Below are 20,100 nucleotides of genomic sequence, written 5' to 3'. Positions count from 1 at the left end.
TTCGCGTTCCACCATCTTTCTTTAAGAATGGGGCTTTGAGTTTTATTAGTCCTTATTCTAACCAATACGTACCGCATAAGTTTATTTATTTATTTTTGCAGTGAAGCTGTTAAGGGCTACTTTTCCCACTTGCGCGCCCCCGTGTAGAAAAAAATTGCGAAGATAGTGCAATGCCGGGCCCACCCACAGCGGAGGTGACGCAGGCGGTGAGCACTTCCCATGCGTGGGCCGATCCCGAAGGTAGTTCAATACCGCGCCGACCCGCGGCCGAGGTGCAGTTCGCCATTATGGGGCCACCTACACAGCTTCGGTGGTCATCCTTCTTCACAGAGTAGAAGGGCACTGAGATTTTTTATTTATTTATTTATTTATTTATCACAAAAGATCTCTCCATAAGTAATATATATATATATATATATATATATATATATATATATATATATATATATATATATATATATATATATATATATATATATATATATATATGTTGCTTTATTTTTTGCATATTCAGCATCATTCAAAACTGAAATCGGTAGAACATAACTGGAATTTTTTCAGCGTCTCAGCATATTTTGCTACGAGCACCAATGTGAACGGATCAACCTAGAAACCTTGTGGAGACGAAATATATTCGCAGGAACACGGTGCTCGAAGTGAACCACAGTGGGCGACTCGTGGAAGGCCTCATGCTGGCCGCCAACGTTTCGACAAGGGGACTCTTGTCGAAACGTCGGTTTCAGCCTGACGCTCCCCTTGTTTGTGCAACTGTCGATCGCACTACTGCAATTCCTAATCGTGGTAGTAGTAGTGGTGGTGGTGGTAGTTGCAGTGAACTGGGCAATGCCTTTGTTGTTCCTCCCCAAAACAGTTGAATAGCTGCATTGACAACCAACTTAAGGTTGGAGTGGAGCCATGGGGCGCATTACACCCCATTAACCTGACGCATCGTTTTTATATGTACGACACCTCCAAATGTACACCTCATACGTACACCTCCAAACTCTTGAATAAGTGCACGGGTAAATAAGGAAAGTGTCATATTAATTGTGAGTAGTGCAAGAAGCCGATCACTGAATAATTAATTACTGTAGGCCTACTAATTCATTTTACTAAAAACACAGTTGATAGCATTTTGTAGGAATGCCCTATCCGTGGCCAAAAATAAACGGGAACAAAATGTTTTAATTCTTATTCACGTGGAACAGTGTTTGTGGATTGCCTTGTCAACTTACTAGCAAATATACAAGACGGTGATCGGCCTTTGTTGGTGATGAAGACGCAAGAACTCCAGGCGGGTCTATCCCGGAGACAGTGTACTGCCTCCGGGATAGACTAGCTAGTCTATACTTACAATGCACGATACGCATCCTAACGAGAGTTGTAATGCGACAGAGAAACTAGGACTGATAAAACAACGGTGTTGCCTAATCACGCGTTTTGTGCGTCGAAATGAATGTAGTAGCCGTGCAATTTTGTTATTGACGAAGCACCGATAGCAATACGTAATGACCGTTGGCCACTGATCATAAAGTAGGCAAAATTAGTTGACAGAAAGGTCACGAAAAGTACGTCGGCAGCGGTATTTAAGTGCTGTGACGAGTTTTTATTTATTTATTTATTTATTTATTTATTTATTTATTTATTTATTTATTTATTTATTTATTTATTTATTACTGACTCCTGCATTCGCTGCAAACGCATTGGATGCGGGAGTGGGAGGGATGTGAATATATTTGCGATATTTTGTTCAACAATAACTCAGTACGTGGTGACACGCATCGTAAGCACGACGACGAGTGAAACAAGGAATCGGTACAACACAAGCACTGTCCGCGCAAATGCAGCGCATATGGTGACATACAGCCACTGTATAACGAAAAAAATGTTAAGAAAAAGTAATAAATACATTTTCATTCTTACATAACTTGTGGTTCACGGCTAAAAACATTGACGCAAAACACTTATAAGCGAAGCTCTGCATCATTTTTTTCACGTGTACTTCTGCAAGTTAGCAGTGTGCATGTGTGAACAGCGCTTCACTGTTTATGCTTTCATGAAGTGGCACTATACTTTATGTAGGGGAAACCATTTAGGGCAGGTCGGATCACTCACGGTGAACTGCTTCAGGAAATCCTCGGTTAGCGGTTCCGTGTGGGCTTTCACCTGCACGTACTGGTTCAGCCGTCCCAGCAAAGGCTCGCAAGCGTCTGCCCGGTTGTGGCCCACGTCTCGTTCGCTCAGGTAGTACTGCAACGAACGACAGCGTCTAGCGAACTCCGCTGGTGCTGTGCACACGAGCATTACGACAGATACCAGACAGTATCTCCTTAGTGACGGACTCTATACAGCACGCTCTCGAGTTACTGACCTTCGTACATTCAACTACAAACTGGGTTGCGCCTGGTTTAACGTTTTCTTTTGATGTGAAAAGAAAATTTCTTTCCGAAGAGGTAGTGCATGATTAGTAATTTTAAGTAATTAGTACGTTGTTGTTGTTGTTGCTGTTGTTGTTGTTGTTGTTGTTGTTGTTGTTGTTGTTGTTGTTGTTGTTGTTGTTGTTGTTGTTGTTGTTGTTGTTGTTTAAGATATATACTTTAGGCTATTTTGTCAATACCAATATTCATGAATCTTTACACTTTCCTTCAATAAGTATAAAAATTGGCCGTGAAAGCAGCCACATATACGTGTGGCTCAGGTAAAACTTGGAAAGTTAGACGAAAGCTGGATACTACTGCGATCGCACATCGCGGTCGTTTCCCGCCCGGCCACATTCCCTACTCCTGCTTTAACAAATTACACCGCTACATTTATTTGTAAACACCCTACAGACTGCGAATACCTAGTCCGGCAGCCTTACTCCATTCCAAAGTGGCCAGAGTTGCCGTGAATCCCAAGCCATGGTTGCTGGAAAAGTGATATGGATGCTATGTAAACTTTGGCGTATATGCGACGTGCCTCTCAAACAGAGATTAAAGCGCTAGCCGTCGGGGTGTCTCGTCGCCTATAACGTTCCGCAGTGACGTGTAATGACGTGGAACGAGTGACGTGTGACTGCAGTGACGTTTCATCGATTCGTGGGCACCTCGGTGATATTCTCAAGGAGAAACGGCACATAAACACTCGCGTAGTAAGGTTTCGGTGCGAATTAAATAATACCAGGTGATCTAAAGAAGTACGGAGGTTTCCGACTGTAGCATCTATGCGTCAAGCCCTTAACAATAGTGGCAGAAACCATCGTAGATTATTGTCAAAATGAGCAATAGCGTTCCTATGCAATTATGCTGTCCGTCGATCTTGATGCCAACCCGCCGCGGTTGCGACTATTGGTGTTGGGCTGCTAAGCACGAGGTCTCGGGATCAAATCGCGGCCACGGCGGCTGCATTCAGATGGGGGCGGAATGCGAAAAAATCCGTGTACTTAGATTTAGGTGCGCGTTAAAGAACCTGGGATGGTCTAAATTTCCGGAGTCCCCCAGTACGGCGTGCCTCGTACGGCGTACCCCAGTATACGGTGTTGTGGCACGTAAAAACCTACAATTCAATTCAATCTTCATGGCATCCCATGATTCACGGCAACCCTCCTTGTGCGTACAATGTGATTAGACAATACGCTTTTGTTGCAGAATCAGCGTCAACACCAACGAAATCTTGTGGAGTATAGGAGCGTCTCGCGTCTAGCTATATGTGGATAACAGTGATAACACGGTGAAATCAAACGTCTCATTACTACGACTCTGATATATGGTGACTGGTACTGCGCACACGCCAACGAGGCGAAGGCCTCACGTGATATCGGTGACGTCATGCCGCTCGCGGCTTCAGTCGCCCGCGCCAACCATTCAGGCATTCAGGCGCCCCCTGTCTCCTCTCTCGAACCTGTGCTTTCTCGTCCGCTCTCCTCCTCTTCCTTGCTGCTGTTGCCCTCTCCAGTTTATTGTGCAAGAAAGTCGTCCGTCCGTCCAACCAAATTGATCGTAGAGAAAGAAATATATAGCTCTAAAGGGGTGCTGACAGGATGTCGCGAATCTTTCTTTTTTTTTTTTTGCTTCAAATGAAGGTCCTGTACTTCTAAACCCCAGATATTACGCTGTCAAGCCTCACAGTGCCCTAACTATTTCATTATAATAGATTTTCTAGAGCCAGTTCTGGTTTTGTTTCCGTGAAAGATAATCTGTTGTGACGTCATGGCGCAATATATGGTCACGTGGGAAGCGGAGATTGCGACGTTTTGACAATCACACAGTCTAGCTTAGTCGTCCGCTATGCTTCTACATTGGCCCTCGTACAGAGTAGCAGCACACGGAGCAATCGAGCGAGCCGGAGCGAGTGTCAAAACATTGCAACGTGCAGCTCCCACGTGACCCCATACTGTTTCATGACATCACAACATGTTATCCTCCTGAGGAACGAAACCGAAACTGGATGTTGAACAATTAATATATTATTAACTGTTCCAGTGCTCAACTGTTAACTGTTCCAGTGCTCAATGTTCCAGTGCTCAGTGAGCACTTTCCAGTGCTGAAAGTGCTCTGAGGCTTGTCACTATTTTTTTCTATGGTTTGGAAGCCTATCGATTTCATTTAACGCAACCAAATGAACAGTCGAATATATCCTGTCAGTACCAATCTCTATACAATGAAACTAAGGCTAACGGCCCAAAGTGATAGGAAAGCCCGCTAACCTGAGAAGAGAGGTCCGCCAGCGTGCACACTGCCTCGTCGTGAATGGTGACGGACCTGACGCCAGCCAGGATAACGTTCTTGGCAATCTCCACGCCCAGGCCACCCATGCCCGAAATGAGCACGTCCGATTGGGCCATGCGCACCATGGCTTCGCGCCCGAGCACGTAGCTGCAATATGAGTCGTGACTTATTAGTATCTGGCCTCCTCTCCTAGGAGAGTGCCAAGAAGCCCAAGTCGGCCTGAGTACGCCTCGTGACCAGATGTCTCCCTTCCTGTTTATTACTATATTTAGACACAACACAAGTGGCGGCCATGGGCAGCCACTAGTAAATCAGTGGAGTATCAGAGTCGCAGAAATCACGTTCCTAATTGAGATATCATCATTATCATCATCCTCACCACCATCGTCATCATGATCATCCTATTTTATGTCCACTGCAGGACGAAGGCCTCTTCCCTGCGATCTCCAATTACCCCTGTCCTGCGCCAACCGTTTCCAACTACACTCTAAAAACTAGGGAGGGTATCGCGGGAGTGAAGCGGCCGACTTACTTTTCAAAGCGCTGTTTTACTCTCGCAAAATGTCAAGTGGTGTGAAATGCATTTTTCACTCCGTCACCAAGGATAGAGTGAAATGTGCGTTTCACTCTGACCTTTTGGGGGAGAGTAGAATGCCCGTTTTACTCTTGCGGCAATAGAGAACAAAACGTAGCGTAATCAACTGCTTCAACTGTAGGAGGCTGGCCCCGAACATGGCGATGTATCACTCACGCACGCTGAGCAAAGAACACACCGTTTTGCTTCTAAGAGAACAGGCAGCCACAGTTCAAAGGAACGCGGAGCCAGCGCTCTACTTTTTCACTCGGAGTTGCTCTACTGAGCGCGCGCTCAACATCGCGGAACAGCACAGCGCCGGAGAAGGTGATCCGTCCAGCGAGCAGTAACGAAGGCCATCCAAGTGAGATCGTGTGTCAGCCATCTCGCGTCGCCGTTAAAACACGACACTCGTTCGTAATTCGTTGGATATAACAACAAACCCTCCACGTTAAGTGCATTCTAACTTAGGTGCACATTCTGCTATATGACATGCTATCGCCAGGAAGTCGTCGCGGCGCTTAGCCGACGCGATTGACAAGGGACTAGGCAAGCGCGCCGTGTCTCTCGATGTCAATCGAAAAAGCCAGTCGTCGCGATAATTGCATGTGGTTTTATCACTTGCCGCTATTCGTAAGAGCTTGAAAATCGCAAACGCTGCCAGAACCATGGTATGTTCAATAAGACGTGAGGCGAGAGGACGCTTAAAATGGTTTGTTCACCAGCCCATGATTCCGAGCCTATGCGGAGCGTGCTTAGCGTGTGTTTTGTGTGTTTGAATTTATTCAGTTTGGCTGTCTACGGCGTACGGAACGCTGTTGAAATAAGGAGTCACATAATAGAAGGCGTCATTTTGCTGGCGGTATGCTTTCGTTATAAGTAAGCTGGGCTCTTGGCGGTGTCTTGCTCATGGGTAATCTGCGATCACTGAAGTTACGTGCAGCGCCAGTGCCAGTTAGAAACTTTGCCGCAGGCATCCAGCTGAATGCTGCGAAAAGTCAGTTGGGCGCGTTATGTTGAACTTACTGAAGACCCATGAGGAATCCATGTTTTATGCTGAATAAAGTATAAACTCCATGTAAGCTATCTTGCGCACGGCCGCTACAAGCGATATGATGGAGAATGCTGTAGCGTTCGCTCGTCGCCTACAAGTTGCACTCAGTGTTGCCAAGTTGGACAAGGTGGCATAGCCCAAAGCTAGAAAAAATGCACCCTAAATGTAGCCAAACACAAAAAATAGAATGGAAAAATTGTAGCCAAATATAGCCATCTTTATTTGCAGTTTTATTTGCATATATATTTTCACATTCAACTACGTCAATCACTTTTTGCGCAACCCGTTGTAGCAAAAGATATGTGACGGTCGACCTTTGACATCGACAACAGAGACATCGTGCTTGCACAAACACTTTTTAGTTGGCCCAGGAAACTCAAGTGCCGGCGAATCGCTGCAGAGGACGAACCTATCGAGACGAATCTTGAATGTAAACACCAACAAAAAAGTAAATATGGAATGGCAGTGAAAGTTGACGACAGGCGAAGCTTTAAAACGAAAAGGAAATCGCTTTCGCTGCCATTCCATCATCACAGGAGGGAATAATTGTCCTTTTTCCGTTGCGAGTCTGGCGTCGTTGCTTGTTCTGAGGTGCCAGGGCTGGGTAATTTCAACTGCTTGTAGGTACAGCGGGGCGCGGCACTTGCGGAGACGACGGACGTTTGCGCGCATGCGCGAGTAAGAGCGGGTGCGTGAGAGGAAATGTGGGGAGTTTTGCTCCTTGAAGATACGACTCTGCCTAGGTACTACGGAGGAATTTCTTGGCGCGCGTTGTATGTGCTTGTCCCTAGGCGTGCCGGCAGAAGTCGCGGAGCGCGCTAGTGCTGAACTTAGCATCGCAAGTTGGCGGCTCGACGCAATCGTATTTATTCGATCATGTTTTTACTAATCAAAACAACGTGTCATTATTTCGCATTATTGGCAGCGCCTCCAGGACACCAAAGCGGCAACGGGGACATCAAAGCTAGAAGCAGGGCGGCCCGTGGGTTGGGGCTCGCAGAGGCCTGCGCGTGCCAGGGAGTGCTCGCATAAAAAATTGGCTGCCCGCGATAGCGGTCAGCCAATTTGGGAGCCAATATGGGAAAAGCAGATACTTCCTCAAAGAGAGTGCCCGGCACTCTCCATTTTTTAAATGTAGCGATGAGGTCAGAAGGGCGTTGCAAGACATGAAACGAAGAAGAGCGGCAGGATAAGATGGAATAGCAGTCGATTTAATCAAATATGGATGAGACATAATGCTTGGAAAACTGGCGGCTCTTTATACGAAGTGTCTATCGTCTACAAGTGTCCCAGAAAACAGGAAGAATGCAAACATTATACTAATCCACAAAAAGGGAGACGTTAAGGAATTGAAAAACTATAGGTCCATTATGTTACTCCCAGTATTATATAAAATATTTGCCAAAATAATCTCTAATAGAATAAGGGCAACACAGGATTTTAGTCAACCAAGGGAACAGGCTGGATTCAGGAAGGGATTCTCTACAATGGATCGCATCCATGCCATTAATCGGTTTAGGAGAAATCCGCAGAGTATAATAAGCCTCTCTATATGGCTTTCATAGATTGCGAAAAGGCATTTGATTCAGTAGAGATACCAACAGTCACAGCGGCATTACGTAATCAAGAAGCACAGAACTCTTGCATAAATACCTTGGAAAATATCTACAGAGGTTCTACAGCTACCTAAATTCTACACAAGAAAAGCAGGAAAATACCTAAAAAGAAAGGGGTCAGACAGGAAGACACAGTCTCTCCAATGTATTCACTGCGTGCTTCGAAGTATTCAAGCTATAAAACAGCGTAGGCTTAGGAGTAAAGATCGATGGCGAATATCTCAGCAACCTTCGGTTTCCCGATGACATTGTTCTATTCTTCAACAATGTAGACGAGTTACAACAAATGATTGAGGACTTTAACAGAGAGAGTGTGAGAGTGGGGTTGAAGATTAATATGCAAACGACAAAGATAATGATAAATAGCTCGGCAAAGGAAGAGTTCAGGATAGCCAGTGGGCCTCTAGGGTCTACCAAGGAATACATTTACCTAGGTCACTGAATCACAGAGAACCCTGATCATGAGAAGGATATTCACAGAAGAATAAAAATGGGTTGAATCGCATACGGCAGACATTGTCAGTTCCTGACTGGAAGCTTATCATTATCATTAAAAAGGAAGGTGTACAATCACTGCATTTTACCAGTGCTGACATATGGAGCAGAGACTTAGAGACCGACAAAGAAGCTTGAGCGCAAGTTAAGGACCACGCAAAGAGCGATGGAACGAAGAATGCTAGGCATATAACGTTAAGAGACAGGAAGAGAGCGGTTTGGATGAGAGCAAGCGCGTATAGACGATATTCTAATTAACATCAAGAGAAAAAAAATGGACCTGGGCAGGTCATGTAATGCGCCGGTTAGATAACCGTTGGACCATTAGAGTTGCAGAATGGGTATTAAGAGAAGGGAAACGCAATCGAGGATGACAGAAGACCATGTGGAGCGATGAAACTTCTAAATTCGCGGCGCTAGTTGGAATCGGTTGGCGCAGGACAGGGTAAATGGAGATCGAGGGAAAGGCCTTCGACCTAAAAGAAATAAAACAGGCTGATGATGATGATGAATCACATGTTCAGCTTGATGATACATTGTGCATTAAAAATGGAATTTGTATTTCTTCGCCGGTTAAGTAAAATAAAACAAATGTACATGTACATGTAAGTGGCAACAACTTTATTGGCTATGAAGGCAATTTCTGATTACATGGAGAAGACACGCAACGTATGTGCAGAACGTATCATGACAAAGAACACGAAATACGTAGTAGCAAGTGGTTTACAAATCTCACAAATATGTATGCAAAGGGACACTAAGACAAGCCGTTGTGTAGTCGAAGCGCTTATCTGAATTGACTAAAGCTGTGAACCGCATAAAGCAGGTTCGCGCCGTCTTAAACCGCTGAGTTTAGACCGGGGCGTGAACTGGAATAGTAAGCTTGTTTGTTATTCCACTGCATCTAATGTAGATATTATTCGAGTGCAAGGCAAACTAGGCAGTGAGAAATGACCGGTAAAAAACTTCAGCAGAGACACTTAAGACTGCTTACGTGTGTGAATGCAAAATCATTGTGGTCTCTCTGGAGAAATTTTTTTGCTTAGGTATTCATCCGTATGTGGCCGTGCACGTTGTAAACTTGGACGGCATTCCTTTTTGTGTTCCCTTGCTTCCTCTTCTGCAGCATGCTTCTGCGGGCGGCCACGTTTCAAAGATGTCGCTGAGGTAGACGCTTCGGAGTGCATCCCATCAGACACAGCACAGATGAAGTCCGAAGAGCAAGTCGCGCTCAGGAAGCAGCGCCGTGACGTGTGCAGTGACGCCCGCACAACGCACAACTTTAGTCGAACTTAACCGTGGAGCCACCGTGGCTTCAGTGGAGCGTTCTCGTCTCGTACTTCGGATGTCCGGGCTCGATCCACACGCTTACCGCAATGCAGCAAATTTTCTCTTTAATTCCATTAATTGACTTTGTTTAGAGAAACCTGCCTGCCCAATCTGATGTCAATGCGAGCACTTTTGATGTGTTTTTACTCTTCACTCCGCCGGCCATTTGTGGTACCCTCATTCCGTCACGCCGCCGACGGCAACACCAGATTTTCGCGTAATGACGAATACAATGCTTTCTCAGTAATATGACACCCCTCTATTGTTTTAAAGACACACACACATACGGGAACAATTGTGACGGGTGCTATAGATAGATGAAAAGCTTTACAACCTTTATACGTCTGTCAGCACGCAATAGGCTACGCTGATCGATTTCTTCGACGCGAGATATGTCAAGCTTAAGAGGAAGCTATAGCTCGGGCCCAACTCCGACACGGCCTGTTCAAATACATGTAAAATGCAAAAACGTTTTGTGAGATAACCTCTGTACCGATTTTAATGAAATTTGTTGCATTTGAAAGAGAAAGTTAAATTGTAGTAACTGTTCGAAGCGGAATCTCGGTTCAGGGTTTGAATTTTGCTAAAGATATTTTCAACTATTTGACTGTTTGAAAAAAATAGAAGCACGAAGATTCAAACTCATAGCTCTGCATCAAGACCTCATATCGCGGTTCTGTAAACGGCATCCATTAGATCATTCAAAGCGGACAAATTCGATATGGCATTTTACATCTTACGAGAATTTCTTACGTTGGTTACAAGGGTTCTGCAAAAGTTGTTTTTACTGGTATAGGCAACAAACTGCACCGAGATTCATGCCCTTTTCATGTATCTGCGCAACTGGTAATGCAAACGATGTGAGTCGCTACAGTGTGCAGCATGGAGAACAGCGAACGTCATTAAAAGAAATCCAAAGTCACAAAAGGACGATGGGTATGTAGTGGTCGTATTTCGGCACTATAACGTACAAATGTCCAAATCTATGCGTGATTGCTGCAACACCTTAGCTATTATTTATTCAATCAGCTGATCAAAAAAGTAAAACAGGCCAAACAAACAAAATGGCGCAAATTTCCATAGTACTAAATTTTTGTATATTAATGTGTAACATCAATTTTGTCCGCTTTAGCAGTACTATTAGATGTAATTTATAGAATGGCATTATTATTTTTCGTTCTTGAAATACAGAGGGGTAAACTTGATAGTTTCGTTTTTTGAAAATGTTCGATTTTTGCCAATATTTGAAAAAAACATTCATGACCTAACTCAAAAACTCGAAACCAACAGTCACTATATTTAAGTTTTTCTTTTAAATGCAACAAACCTCGTCAAATTTGGTGCAGCAGCTGCCGAGAAAAACGAATTCTCCTTTTACACGTATTAAGATAGGAGCACCAGAGCTAAAGCTTCCTCTTAACACTCAAGCCAAGATTTTTCCACGGATCTTCAAGAACGCCTCGCAATGACCAACTTCGTCAGAAAAACAACAGTCGACAAGCCTAACAGTGCGAAGAAAAGCAAGAAAAACGGCGCCAGGTGAGCGAGTTGGTTCCGAGAGACGTCAATACTTGGCTGAGCAAATGAACTTACTTCGCATTGACGGGAATGCATTAATTCTGGCCATCGAAGCAGAGATCCTTCGAAAATTCTGCGGAGGTGTTCCCGGAATCCCCGAAGAAATGGGAAGTTCTTTCGAGCGGGCATTGTTAACCATACGGTCAGAAATTCCTCCTTTGATTCCACAAAGCCATGGATTCGCAGGTGCCTCAAGAAGCACGGCGGGAACCGCCTTGTGATGCATGCATGGCCCTTTCGGTTTGCACTATCCACGCAACGCAAAGGATCTTTGACCCAGTTGAATTCTTTTCTTTGAAGTGCTGCGTGGAGCTTTGCGTAAATACCAGGGCTCTGCGTGCGCTCTCTTGCCAAAATCATATGTACTATTTTGCCCTGCAGTACGCACGGATTGACCTTCAGATTATCGAGGGCATCTTCAAGTTCATTCAGTGTGTCAACGACATCCGGCGTCCGCCTCATACTAATCCTCGAGACAAGCTCACTTCGGAAGTAGTTCGAAAGCGGGAGAATGGCCATGAGCCATACTCCGCACACCATACCTCGCTCTAAGGTTGAACGTCGCGGGCGTGGAAGCGGCGCAGAAGTGGAGTAGAACGAAGCAAGCAGGAACATGATTGAGCCACTGATGTTCCTACGCAATCCAGGACGTCGACCTAGAGCTTGCCTTTAAGAAAAAGCCAGAGTGAGCAAGGTGCAAGAGAACGCTGCAACAAGTAAACAAAAGCACAGCTTTGACTCGAGCAGAACTTCGAAGAAGGAAACGGATGCTGGTTGAATGCTTTTAACGTAAAATCTTTCTTGGGTATCACTGTATGCCACAGGAAAGGAGAAATTGTGAAGCATCCAGTCGTTAACAGGGCCTAGGTCTGCGTTGATGTCAATATCACCGTCTAAGAGGTCCTTGCCTAATGCTATTGCTTGTTTATAGTGGATCCACGTCAGCGTAATGTTGTACATGTTGAGTGTCTTCAAGTTGAATGCTGATTCGAAGTAGATTTGATGCGGCGTTATGAGGTATGTGTACCCTAAGCGTATCGCTCTTTTTCTCAGCTCGCTGAAAAGAATATTTTTTGTTGTCTTTAATGGGGAGCCCTTCTTGTACAGAGATACAAACGCATTCTGCAGAGATTGCGACGCTGTCTTCAAATCTGCTGCGGTCTCATGTTCTAGTTTGGGCCCACATGTGAAATCTCTCAAGCGTGTTCTACAAACGAAACGATCTATGGCGTCCGTCCACTAAGCGCTATCACGTATGAGCAACCAATGGACCAAGTATGACGTGACATGAAATGTAAATGTTCTTTTAAGACATGTATGCATGTTTAAACCTAAATGTCGGGCGAGTACTGTTAGATATGGAGCTGTTTCCTGAGGCTACTTCGAGTTCCCCAAACCACTCCGAATCGCAGCACAGCTAATTGAGGAATGCAGAAGCAGGAAAGCACATTCCAGAGGAGCACCAGACAAGTGCAAACAAGTTTGCGGCCCCCAGGTCGTGCGCCGCCGGGATTAGAAGGGGGCCTCGGACAATGGAGCTCAATCGTCCCCCTTCGCCTTTGAAGAAGGCATTTGCCACCACTGCGGAGCCGAGCCACCAGGAGCAGGTGGACCCTTGTACAATGGAGCATGAGCGCTCCCCCTCGTTCTCCACCTTGGAAGTAAAGTGGGTGCAAACCAAGACGGCGGTAATGCGCCGTGACAGCCAGACGTGCCGGGAAGGCCCAAGCGTACCTCTTCATCGCCTTTGAAGAAGACAATTGCTACCGCTGAGGGCCCGCAGCACCGGGATCAAGAGAGGAGGACCAGGCGCCGACTCTCTTCGCCGGGTGATGACACCATCGCACGGGCGCCTACCATTGGCTGAAAGTGGCGTCATCTGAGCGGACTCTCCCATTGGTCGAACATGACGCGACTTCCAGTGCTCGAAGGGTTTATAAGAAGGATTCCAGAGAGACCAGAACATTCCCCGATTCCCTTGAGTGACCTCTCTCGAACTTCTTGCCGCGGGCCGCAGCGTCCGAGTTGCTGCCGGCCCGTAATGACTGTACGACTGTTAAATGACTCTCACCTCTCTGTATATAATGTAGAATAAATACTCCCAAGTTTGGTTTTTCATCCCGAAGTCCGTCCTCCAACCCCTACAGTACTTTTGCCGTGACACTTTTTGCAACTTTTTCGCTTAAATCACCGATAAATGTTACCCTCGGCAGTTTCCATACACTGATTGGCCACGGCAGGTGGAAAAGCAAAACGTTGTCTTGTTCTTCCCAATGCTTTCGGCAGGTAGCCAGTGCCACGTGATCATGACTTGAGATGGAGGCAAACAAAGTGGTGAGCAACTGCTCGTTGAATTGCACAGAAAATTTTAGGTTGTTTTCTCCGCATGTCTTTCCTGCGCCAGTGAGTAGAGTTGTGAGTATGGTTAGGATTGAAGCCATAAACCGTATTCCGGCCATATGTGTATTCTATACATATGAACAACTGACTGTAAAGATGCCTGATGCTGGTGCTAACTTTCATTCACAGACCAGCTCCTTGCAGCCGTTGGGGATGGTGAGCTGACTTGCTATAGCACCGAATGATCTTCTCGGAAAGCATTATCGATAAATAAGCACGTGATTTTTGCCCATAGCAGCCTTCCTGTTTTCCAGTTCAATGTGTTTATGCCCGAAATACAGCAGGACAGGAGCTGGATAGTATTTGTTTACTTGCGCCAAATGACTATACCTGGCACCAACGTCACAACCATATTTATCCCACTACGCTTCCTTCTATTGCTGAGTATTATTCTTATCCCACCATCTGGAGCTATTGTATTCACTTGGCGCCTCCTAAAAATTGCCGCGGCAAAACACCACGAACGGCAGCCTCCGCAGCGATGCCTGTTGAAAGCAACAAGAACATTGTGGTACCAACAGAAGGAGTTATTGGCGAAGCAATTTTTGATGCATATAAATGAAGTGCTCCGAAATTCCACTTTCCTCGACTGTTTTCTTCGTTTTCCAGTTGCAGATATATCACTCATGGTATATTTATTGTTGTACTGTGCATTTTCCTATTTACGAATTCAAGCCGTGAGGTCCCAAGGCGTATCCCTTTGGAGCCAATTTTAAGAATAACACCAGTTTGAATATACTTGCTCCAGAAGTTTGCGACGAAATACATGGGCGTTGATCTTGCTTTTAGGCTTCGATGCATAAAAAGCCGGTTTGTCGAGAATGCCGGTGCAACAACAGTGCATATTTGTCGACAGTTTTACGGCACACATCCAAGAACCCATGCGATCTTTAGAATTCCTTCCAAAGATATGCGCCTTGGAAATTCACTGACTACAATTCGTCCAGTACAATATGTACCGTAAAGTAAATAATTAAGCTTTAATTCATGAATGTTGCTAATTGGTCAATCATGCGTTTCGATTTCTCGAGCGAGTATTGTACACTGCTTCGAGTGATACAGCTCAATGATTAGAAATAAGCTTTCTACTACAGACGATTTAATAAAGATGTGTTCTAAAGAAAGGCACCCATTCGGCAAAACATTTTAAATTAGGGACGTTCTGATAGTCAGCTTCATAGATACAAGTAATGGAGAAAGACGACCTCCGAATAATTGACCCAAGATGATACATTTTCTTTTATTGCGATATCAATTATATGGACACTCCAGGCGCATTTCTGCCGTCCGCGACGCCGTTGACGTCGCCGTGAGGCTCTGTATAAAGTCGAAGGGCGATATAAGCGTCGCCGCGCGCCGTGTGCTGTATTTGCGAGCGAAATCTTGCGAGGGCGAGCCGGTGAACGCGGTTCAATCTCGCGTGCGCTGGCGAGGAACCCGGGCAGGAAGTGTGCCTTCTCCTGTCGTGCGCGAGGCACAGGGATCAGGCTAAGGGGGGGGGGGGGGGAGGGGCGTTCTCCTCCAGCGGCTGCTAGGGCGTCTCAATGCCTTCCTCGCCCGCCACTCCGTATAGACCCTTTTCATGCTTGCAAACATAGTTCCCAGAAGACTTCCGGTTAAACAGTCTGAAGAAAGGTAAGTTACAGTAGCCTAAAAATTTATAGGACCTTACATCTGGCACCAGTTTTGTTGCAGAGTAGGAGTTTTTGACAAGTGAACTACAGTGTTAAATATAACAAAAAGCGCGTGTACACGAGCTCGACATACGGCGCACGTTTTTTATATCTGAAAACATCAAGAATATGTGCCTACATTATACTATGCGACAAAATACTTCTTTTTTTCTTGGCTAACTGGACTTTCGAAAATGACTGACCGGAAGTTCGGTGGGGTCTTGCACGCACTGCTGCCACACCGCGTATGAAAAAGGTCTATAGAGCGGAGACATCCGTGGTGTCTACTACGGCGTTGGGCACGCGAATGGCGAACAGCGTAGCCAACGATTTTGCCGGACGCCGTAGGGACGCGTTGTCGGCGCTCGTGTGTCTTGAAAGCGATCTGCGACGTGGCCAAAGAGCGCGCCCACGCGGTCCTCGTCTTCAAAACGATCTGCGATGTTTGCGGAGTGCGCGTAGTGCCGGTAGCTTCGTACGCGCTGCGCTTTTGTACGCGTACGAAACGCTGTGCGTTTCGTACGCGTTGAAGCAAGAGATGCATGAAGGAGAATGCGCTTGCTTCTGCCGCGATTCCTTCCTCCAGCATTTTGACAGCGAGCTTCCGCGCTCATCGAGTGAGATCAGTTCATGTTTACCGGCGCGTGCGTGGCGCCGTGCTTGTTAATTTTAAAGTGAAATCTTTACTGGCCGCGAGCTTCCGATTTCGCCGTAGCCGTGCTCCGAGGAGGCACATGACGGCACACCGCGTTTTTCGTCACACCGCCTTCGTTGTCGTTGAGTTCGCCTCCGCTCACTTCGCTAGCTGCGTCGCATGCCTGATAACATGTCAGATGATTGAAAAGCAGAGCTCGCGTGCGCCGCAACCACAGTTGAGAGTGCAGTATGGACGGCGACAATTTTGATAAGCAGGAGGAGGCCTGGAATGAACATTAGAACGAGATGAAAAGGAAACGCAGGAGGAGGCCTGGAATCAACATTGGAACGAGATGAAAAGGAAACGCAGGAGGAGACCTGGAATCAACATTGGAACGAGATGAAAAGGAAACGCAGAAGGAGACCTGGAATCAACATTGGAACGAGATGAAAAGGAAACGCAGGAGGAGACCTGGAATCAACAGTGGAACGAGATGAAAAGGAAACGCAGGAGGAGACCTGGAATCAACATTGGAACGAGATGAAAAGGAAACGCAGGAGGAGACCTGGAATCAACATTGGAACGAGATGAAAACGAAACGCAGAAGGAGACCTGGAATCAACATTGGAACGAGATGAAAAGGAAACGCAGGAGGAGACCTGGAATCAACATTGGAACGAGATGAAAAGGAAACGCAGGAGGAGGCCTGGAATCAACATTGGAACGAGATGAAAAGGAAACGCAGAAGGAGACCTGGAATCAACATTGGAACGAGATGAAAAGGAAACGCAGGAGGAGACCTGGAATCAACATTGGAACGAGATGAAAAGGAAACGCAGGAGGAGACCTGGAATCAACATTGGAACGAGATGAAAAGGAAACGCAGGAGGAGACCTGGAATCAACATTGGAACGAGATGAAAACGAAACGCAGAAGGAGACCTGGAATCAACATTGGAACGAGATGAAAAGGAAACGCAGGAGGAGACCTGGAATCAACATTGGAACGAGATGAAAAGGAAACGCAGGAGGAGGCCTGGAATCAACATTGGAACGAGATGAAAAGGAAACGCAGGAGGAGACCTGGAATCAACATTGGAACGAGATGAAAAGGAAACGCAGAAGGAGACCTGGAATCAACATTGGAACGAGATGAAAAGGAAACGCAGGAGGAGACCTGGGATCAACATTGGAACGAGATGAAAAGGAAACGCAGGAGGACACCTGGAATCAACATTGGAACGAGATGAAAAGGAAACGAATCGCCCAAGAAACAGACGAACAGCACGCCGAATGACTGGCTAAACGCCGCAACATAGCTAGACAACCAGACTAACCTCGACATGCAATCAAGATTAACCAAAGCTAACCATGCTATGAATTAGCTTTCGCTACGTATATCCTGGCATAGCCGAGCTAAGCCACGGCCAATTTTGTTGAAACACATTGGCGGTCTAGTTGGTTTGAATGCATGATGGAATGTGTCAGCACGACGGAACGGCGACGCAGAAAGAAGTAGACACACAAAGACAGCGCTGTCTCTGGGTGTTTGTTTCTTTTTACGTCCTCGTTCAGTCAAGCTTACTTATTCCATCATTGTTAATTTAGTTTGCAACCGACGGTTTACAAGTTCATACGGCCGATAATACGGCTCTCCTTGCTTCATACGGCTCTCCTTGCTTCGTACAGCTACGTACTAATTTGCTATCCCAATCGGTGCTGCGTCTTTCCGGCGGCACTGCGACCTTTTTTTTTTCTGAATGAAGTCAAATATAAAGATAACGTGCCATTGGCTCAGTAAAAATGAGCCCTGTTCATATTACTTCAGATGCGCATCTAATGCATGCCGCTGTTAGACGTACGGTGAGCTTTTATGAAAACATGGCAAGATAAAGATAACGAGCGTGCAACCTTGTCGAGCTGTACAGACCTTGTTTGGCTATTGAGGCCGCGGAGCTTGTTTCTATGCTAGGTACAGAGAACTCAGTTGCGCTAAAACTCTGCATTATATAGCACAAAGTAATGCACATCAGGAGCTAACTGAAAGGTGCGCTTCTCTGCAGCCTTGAGATGTTATACGGGCAAGTGCAGGAATGGGCCCGCGGCGCACTCCCCGCAGGTTTCGCTTACGGCGCTCAACAAAAACACCACGCGGCAGCCCTCTTCGACTTTTCTGTAAGTACTCTCAAAACTAGGGCAGTTCCTTACTGTCAAAATAATAATCTTGGGCAAACTGAAAGCCCAGATTCGTTTACAGACGCTATCTCTTTACCGAATATGTACAGTGAACGCTACTGCGCGCGGTCGCCGTGATGGAGTTTCCCGAACCAGCTCCTTGCGTGAAATGTGGGCAATCGATGAGAGCAAACTATGTGCAATATGTTGTTATAGTGGGCTGTCTGTATAAGTGAATGGAGCATAACAGAATGAAGCCTCAATGCCGCAATCGGACGGGTTCGCAGCGAGTGACTGCGCGTCTGCATCCATGCCCGCGCACAAGGTTTTGCTTTCGCTGCGAGCGCGTATTCGAACCATGCCCTGAGTTTTGCGGCAGAATATGAGCGTCTTACAGTACACAAGCAACCACTGTTGAGTGGACGCTATCAGAGCTGTTCAAAAATAATTTCGTTATAGACTTCGACGCCTAGGCGACTGCGATGTGCCATCGCAACGATTCAATCTTATTTTTTGCTTCTAAATTCTTGGACTTCGCAATAGTATTTCTCAAGTTGCGTCGCACTGTATCTTTATCGTTCCTCCGAGCATGCGATCTCCCGCTGCTTCTTTTTCGTAATCCAGTACGCAATTCATAATACCATCATGACCATGCGACAGGCCTTTTTTTAATGGGCTTCTTGCCGCTCCCTTTCCATTCCAGTTAACTTGCCGGAATCTAGCATCAACGACTTCATAGACCAAATAAAGCGTCATGACATAAGCCGGGCAGCAGGTGCGGGCGAGTGTCTCAGTGCGCGTTTTCTGGTACTCGCCAAACGTCGCAGTCCCGACGCCTTAGCAGAAATCTTCCTCGCGTCTGTGCTTGCTGCATACCCGAGTAGTAGCTGATGGCTGTTTGCCGGCGTTTCGCGAGCCAAGCTTCACTCATCTTCTTTTCCTGCGGCTACGTGTGAATAACACTGACACAAGGCTCTGCGGCACTGCGGCACCGAGCAGTAGCCTAACATGTTGCATGCCTCCAAAAGCAACCACTACCCAGCACAGTGCTTTCAAATATTGTCAAGCAGATACCCAAGACGGGAAAACTTCACCCCTTAATCAGAACCGCAGCGCAAGCAGGACCTTAAACTTTCGTTTTCAGTTCGTTTCGGCGCTTCCGAAGCAGCCGATGCGGCCGCTGTGTCCACGTGATCCCTCATACCACGTCACGCCGACGGTTGTGCCAGCTTTTCCCGTGGTGGAGCTCGCCTCCACTACACATTTGGAGGGCGTCACCATCCAGTCCCTTGGGGCATGTCTATTACGCCCCCTACATACGTTCATTTCAGCACCATGGGTTTCTAGCAATACCACGCCCATTATAGTGACTTGCCTGACGGAACAAACTAAACGCCGAATGTCTGGTAAGAGAAAGAAAACAAAAGCCATGCATATCACAAGTCCAGTGTGTGGGCTGTTTAGCTAACCGTGCTGAACGGGTGTGCCGTACATGAGGCGATTTAGAAGGCACAATTTAGGTGATATGTCATCAGTGTCACCAAACTCATGTGACGACTGCACAGTCTGTGATGCTTGGCACTGCCACGAGTTACTGGGACTGGAGATAGGTGGTGTCTTTTGGCTGGTGCAAGGTCTGAGGTTATGGCGATTTCATACCGGCACTCCTACGGGCGTCTGGAAGACGTAGGATTGTGGTCTCTAGACAGGATTGAGGACGGTGGCCCTTGTCCTGGCGTCTTGAACGCATACTTCTTCCCCTTCTTGAAAGGCGTGAATGTCATGAACAGCATGGCGTCTGTTGAAATCTAGTGCTTAACAATGCCTATGAGCTGTGTCCCTGCCCTTGATGTTTGCAATGTGT

The 20,100-nt window shown here is 46.4% G+C and overlaps 1 protein-coding gene across 3 annotated transcripts in view; it reads right to left on the bottom strand.

Moving 5' to 3' along the window:
- LOC135916878 (ubiquitin-like modifier-activating enzyme 1) overlaps positions 1-20,100 on the bottom strand; it is a 118,530-nt gene that overhangs the window by 63,471 nt on the left and 34,959 nt on the right. For all 3 annotated transcript variants that reach the window (XM_065450307.1, XM_065450308.1, XM_065450309.1), the window contains exons 3-4: positions 4,685-4,853; positions 2,116-2,250 (exon numbers count right to left, since the gene is read on the bottom strand). In XM_065450307.1, the coding sequence (XP_065306379.1) occupies positions 2,116-2,250; positions 4,685-4,853 (304 nt within the window). The remainder of the gene's footprint in view (positions 1-2,115; positions 2,251-4,684; positions 4,854-20,100) is intronic.

Source organism: Dermacentor albipictus, chromosome 3, assembly GCF_038994185.2.
Source record: "Dermacentor albipictus isolate Rhodes 1998 colony chromosome 3, USDA_Dalb.pri_finalv2, whole genome shotgun sequence".
NCBI classification, from domain to species: domain Eukaryota; kingdom Metazoa; phylum Arthropoda; class Arachnida; order Ixodida; family Ixodidae; genus Dermacentor; species Dermacentor albipictus.
The sequence above is the reverse complement of the archived record's forward strand: the minus strand, read 5'-3'. Positions and strand labels throughout refer to the sequence as shown.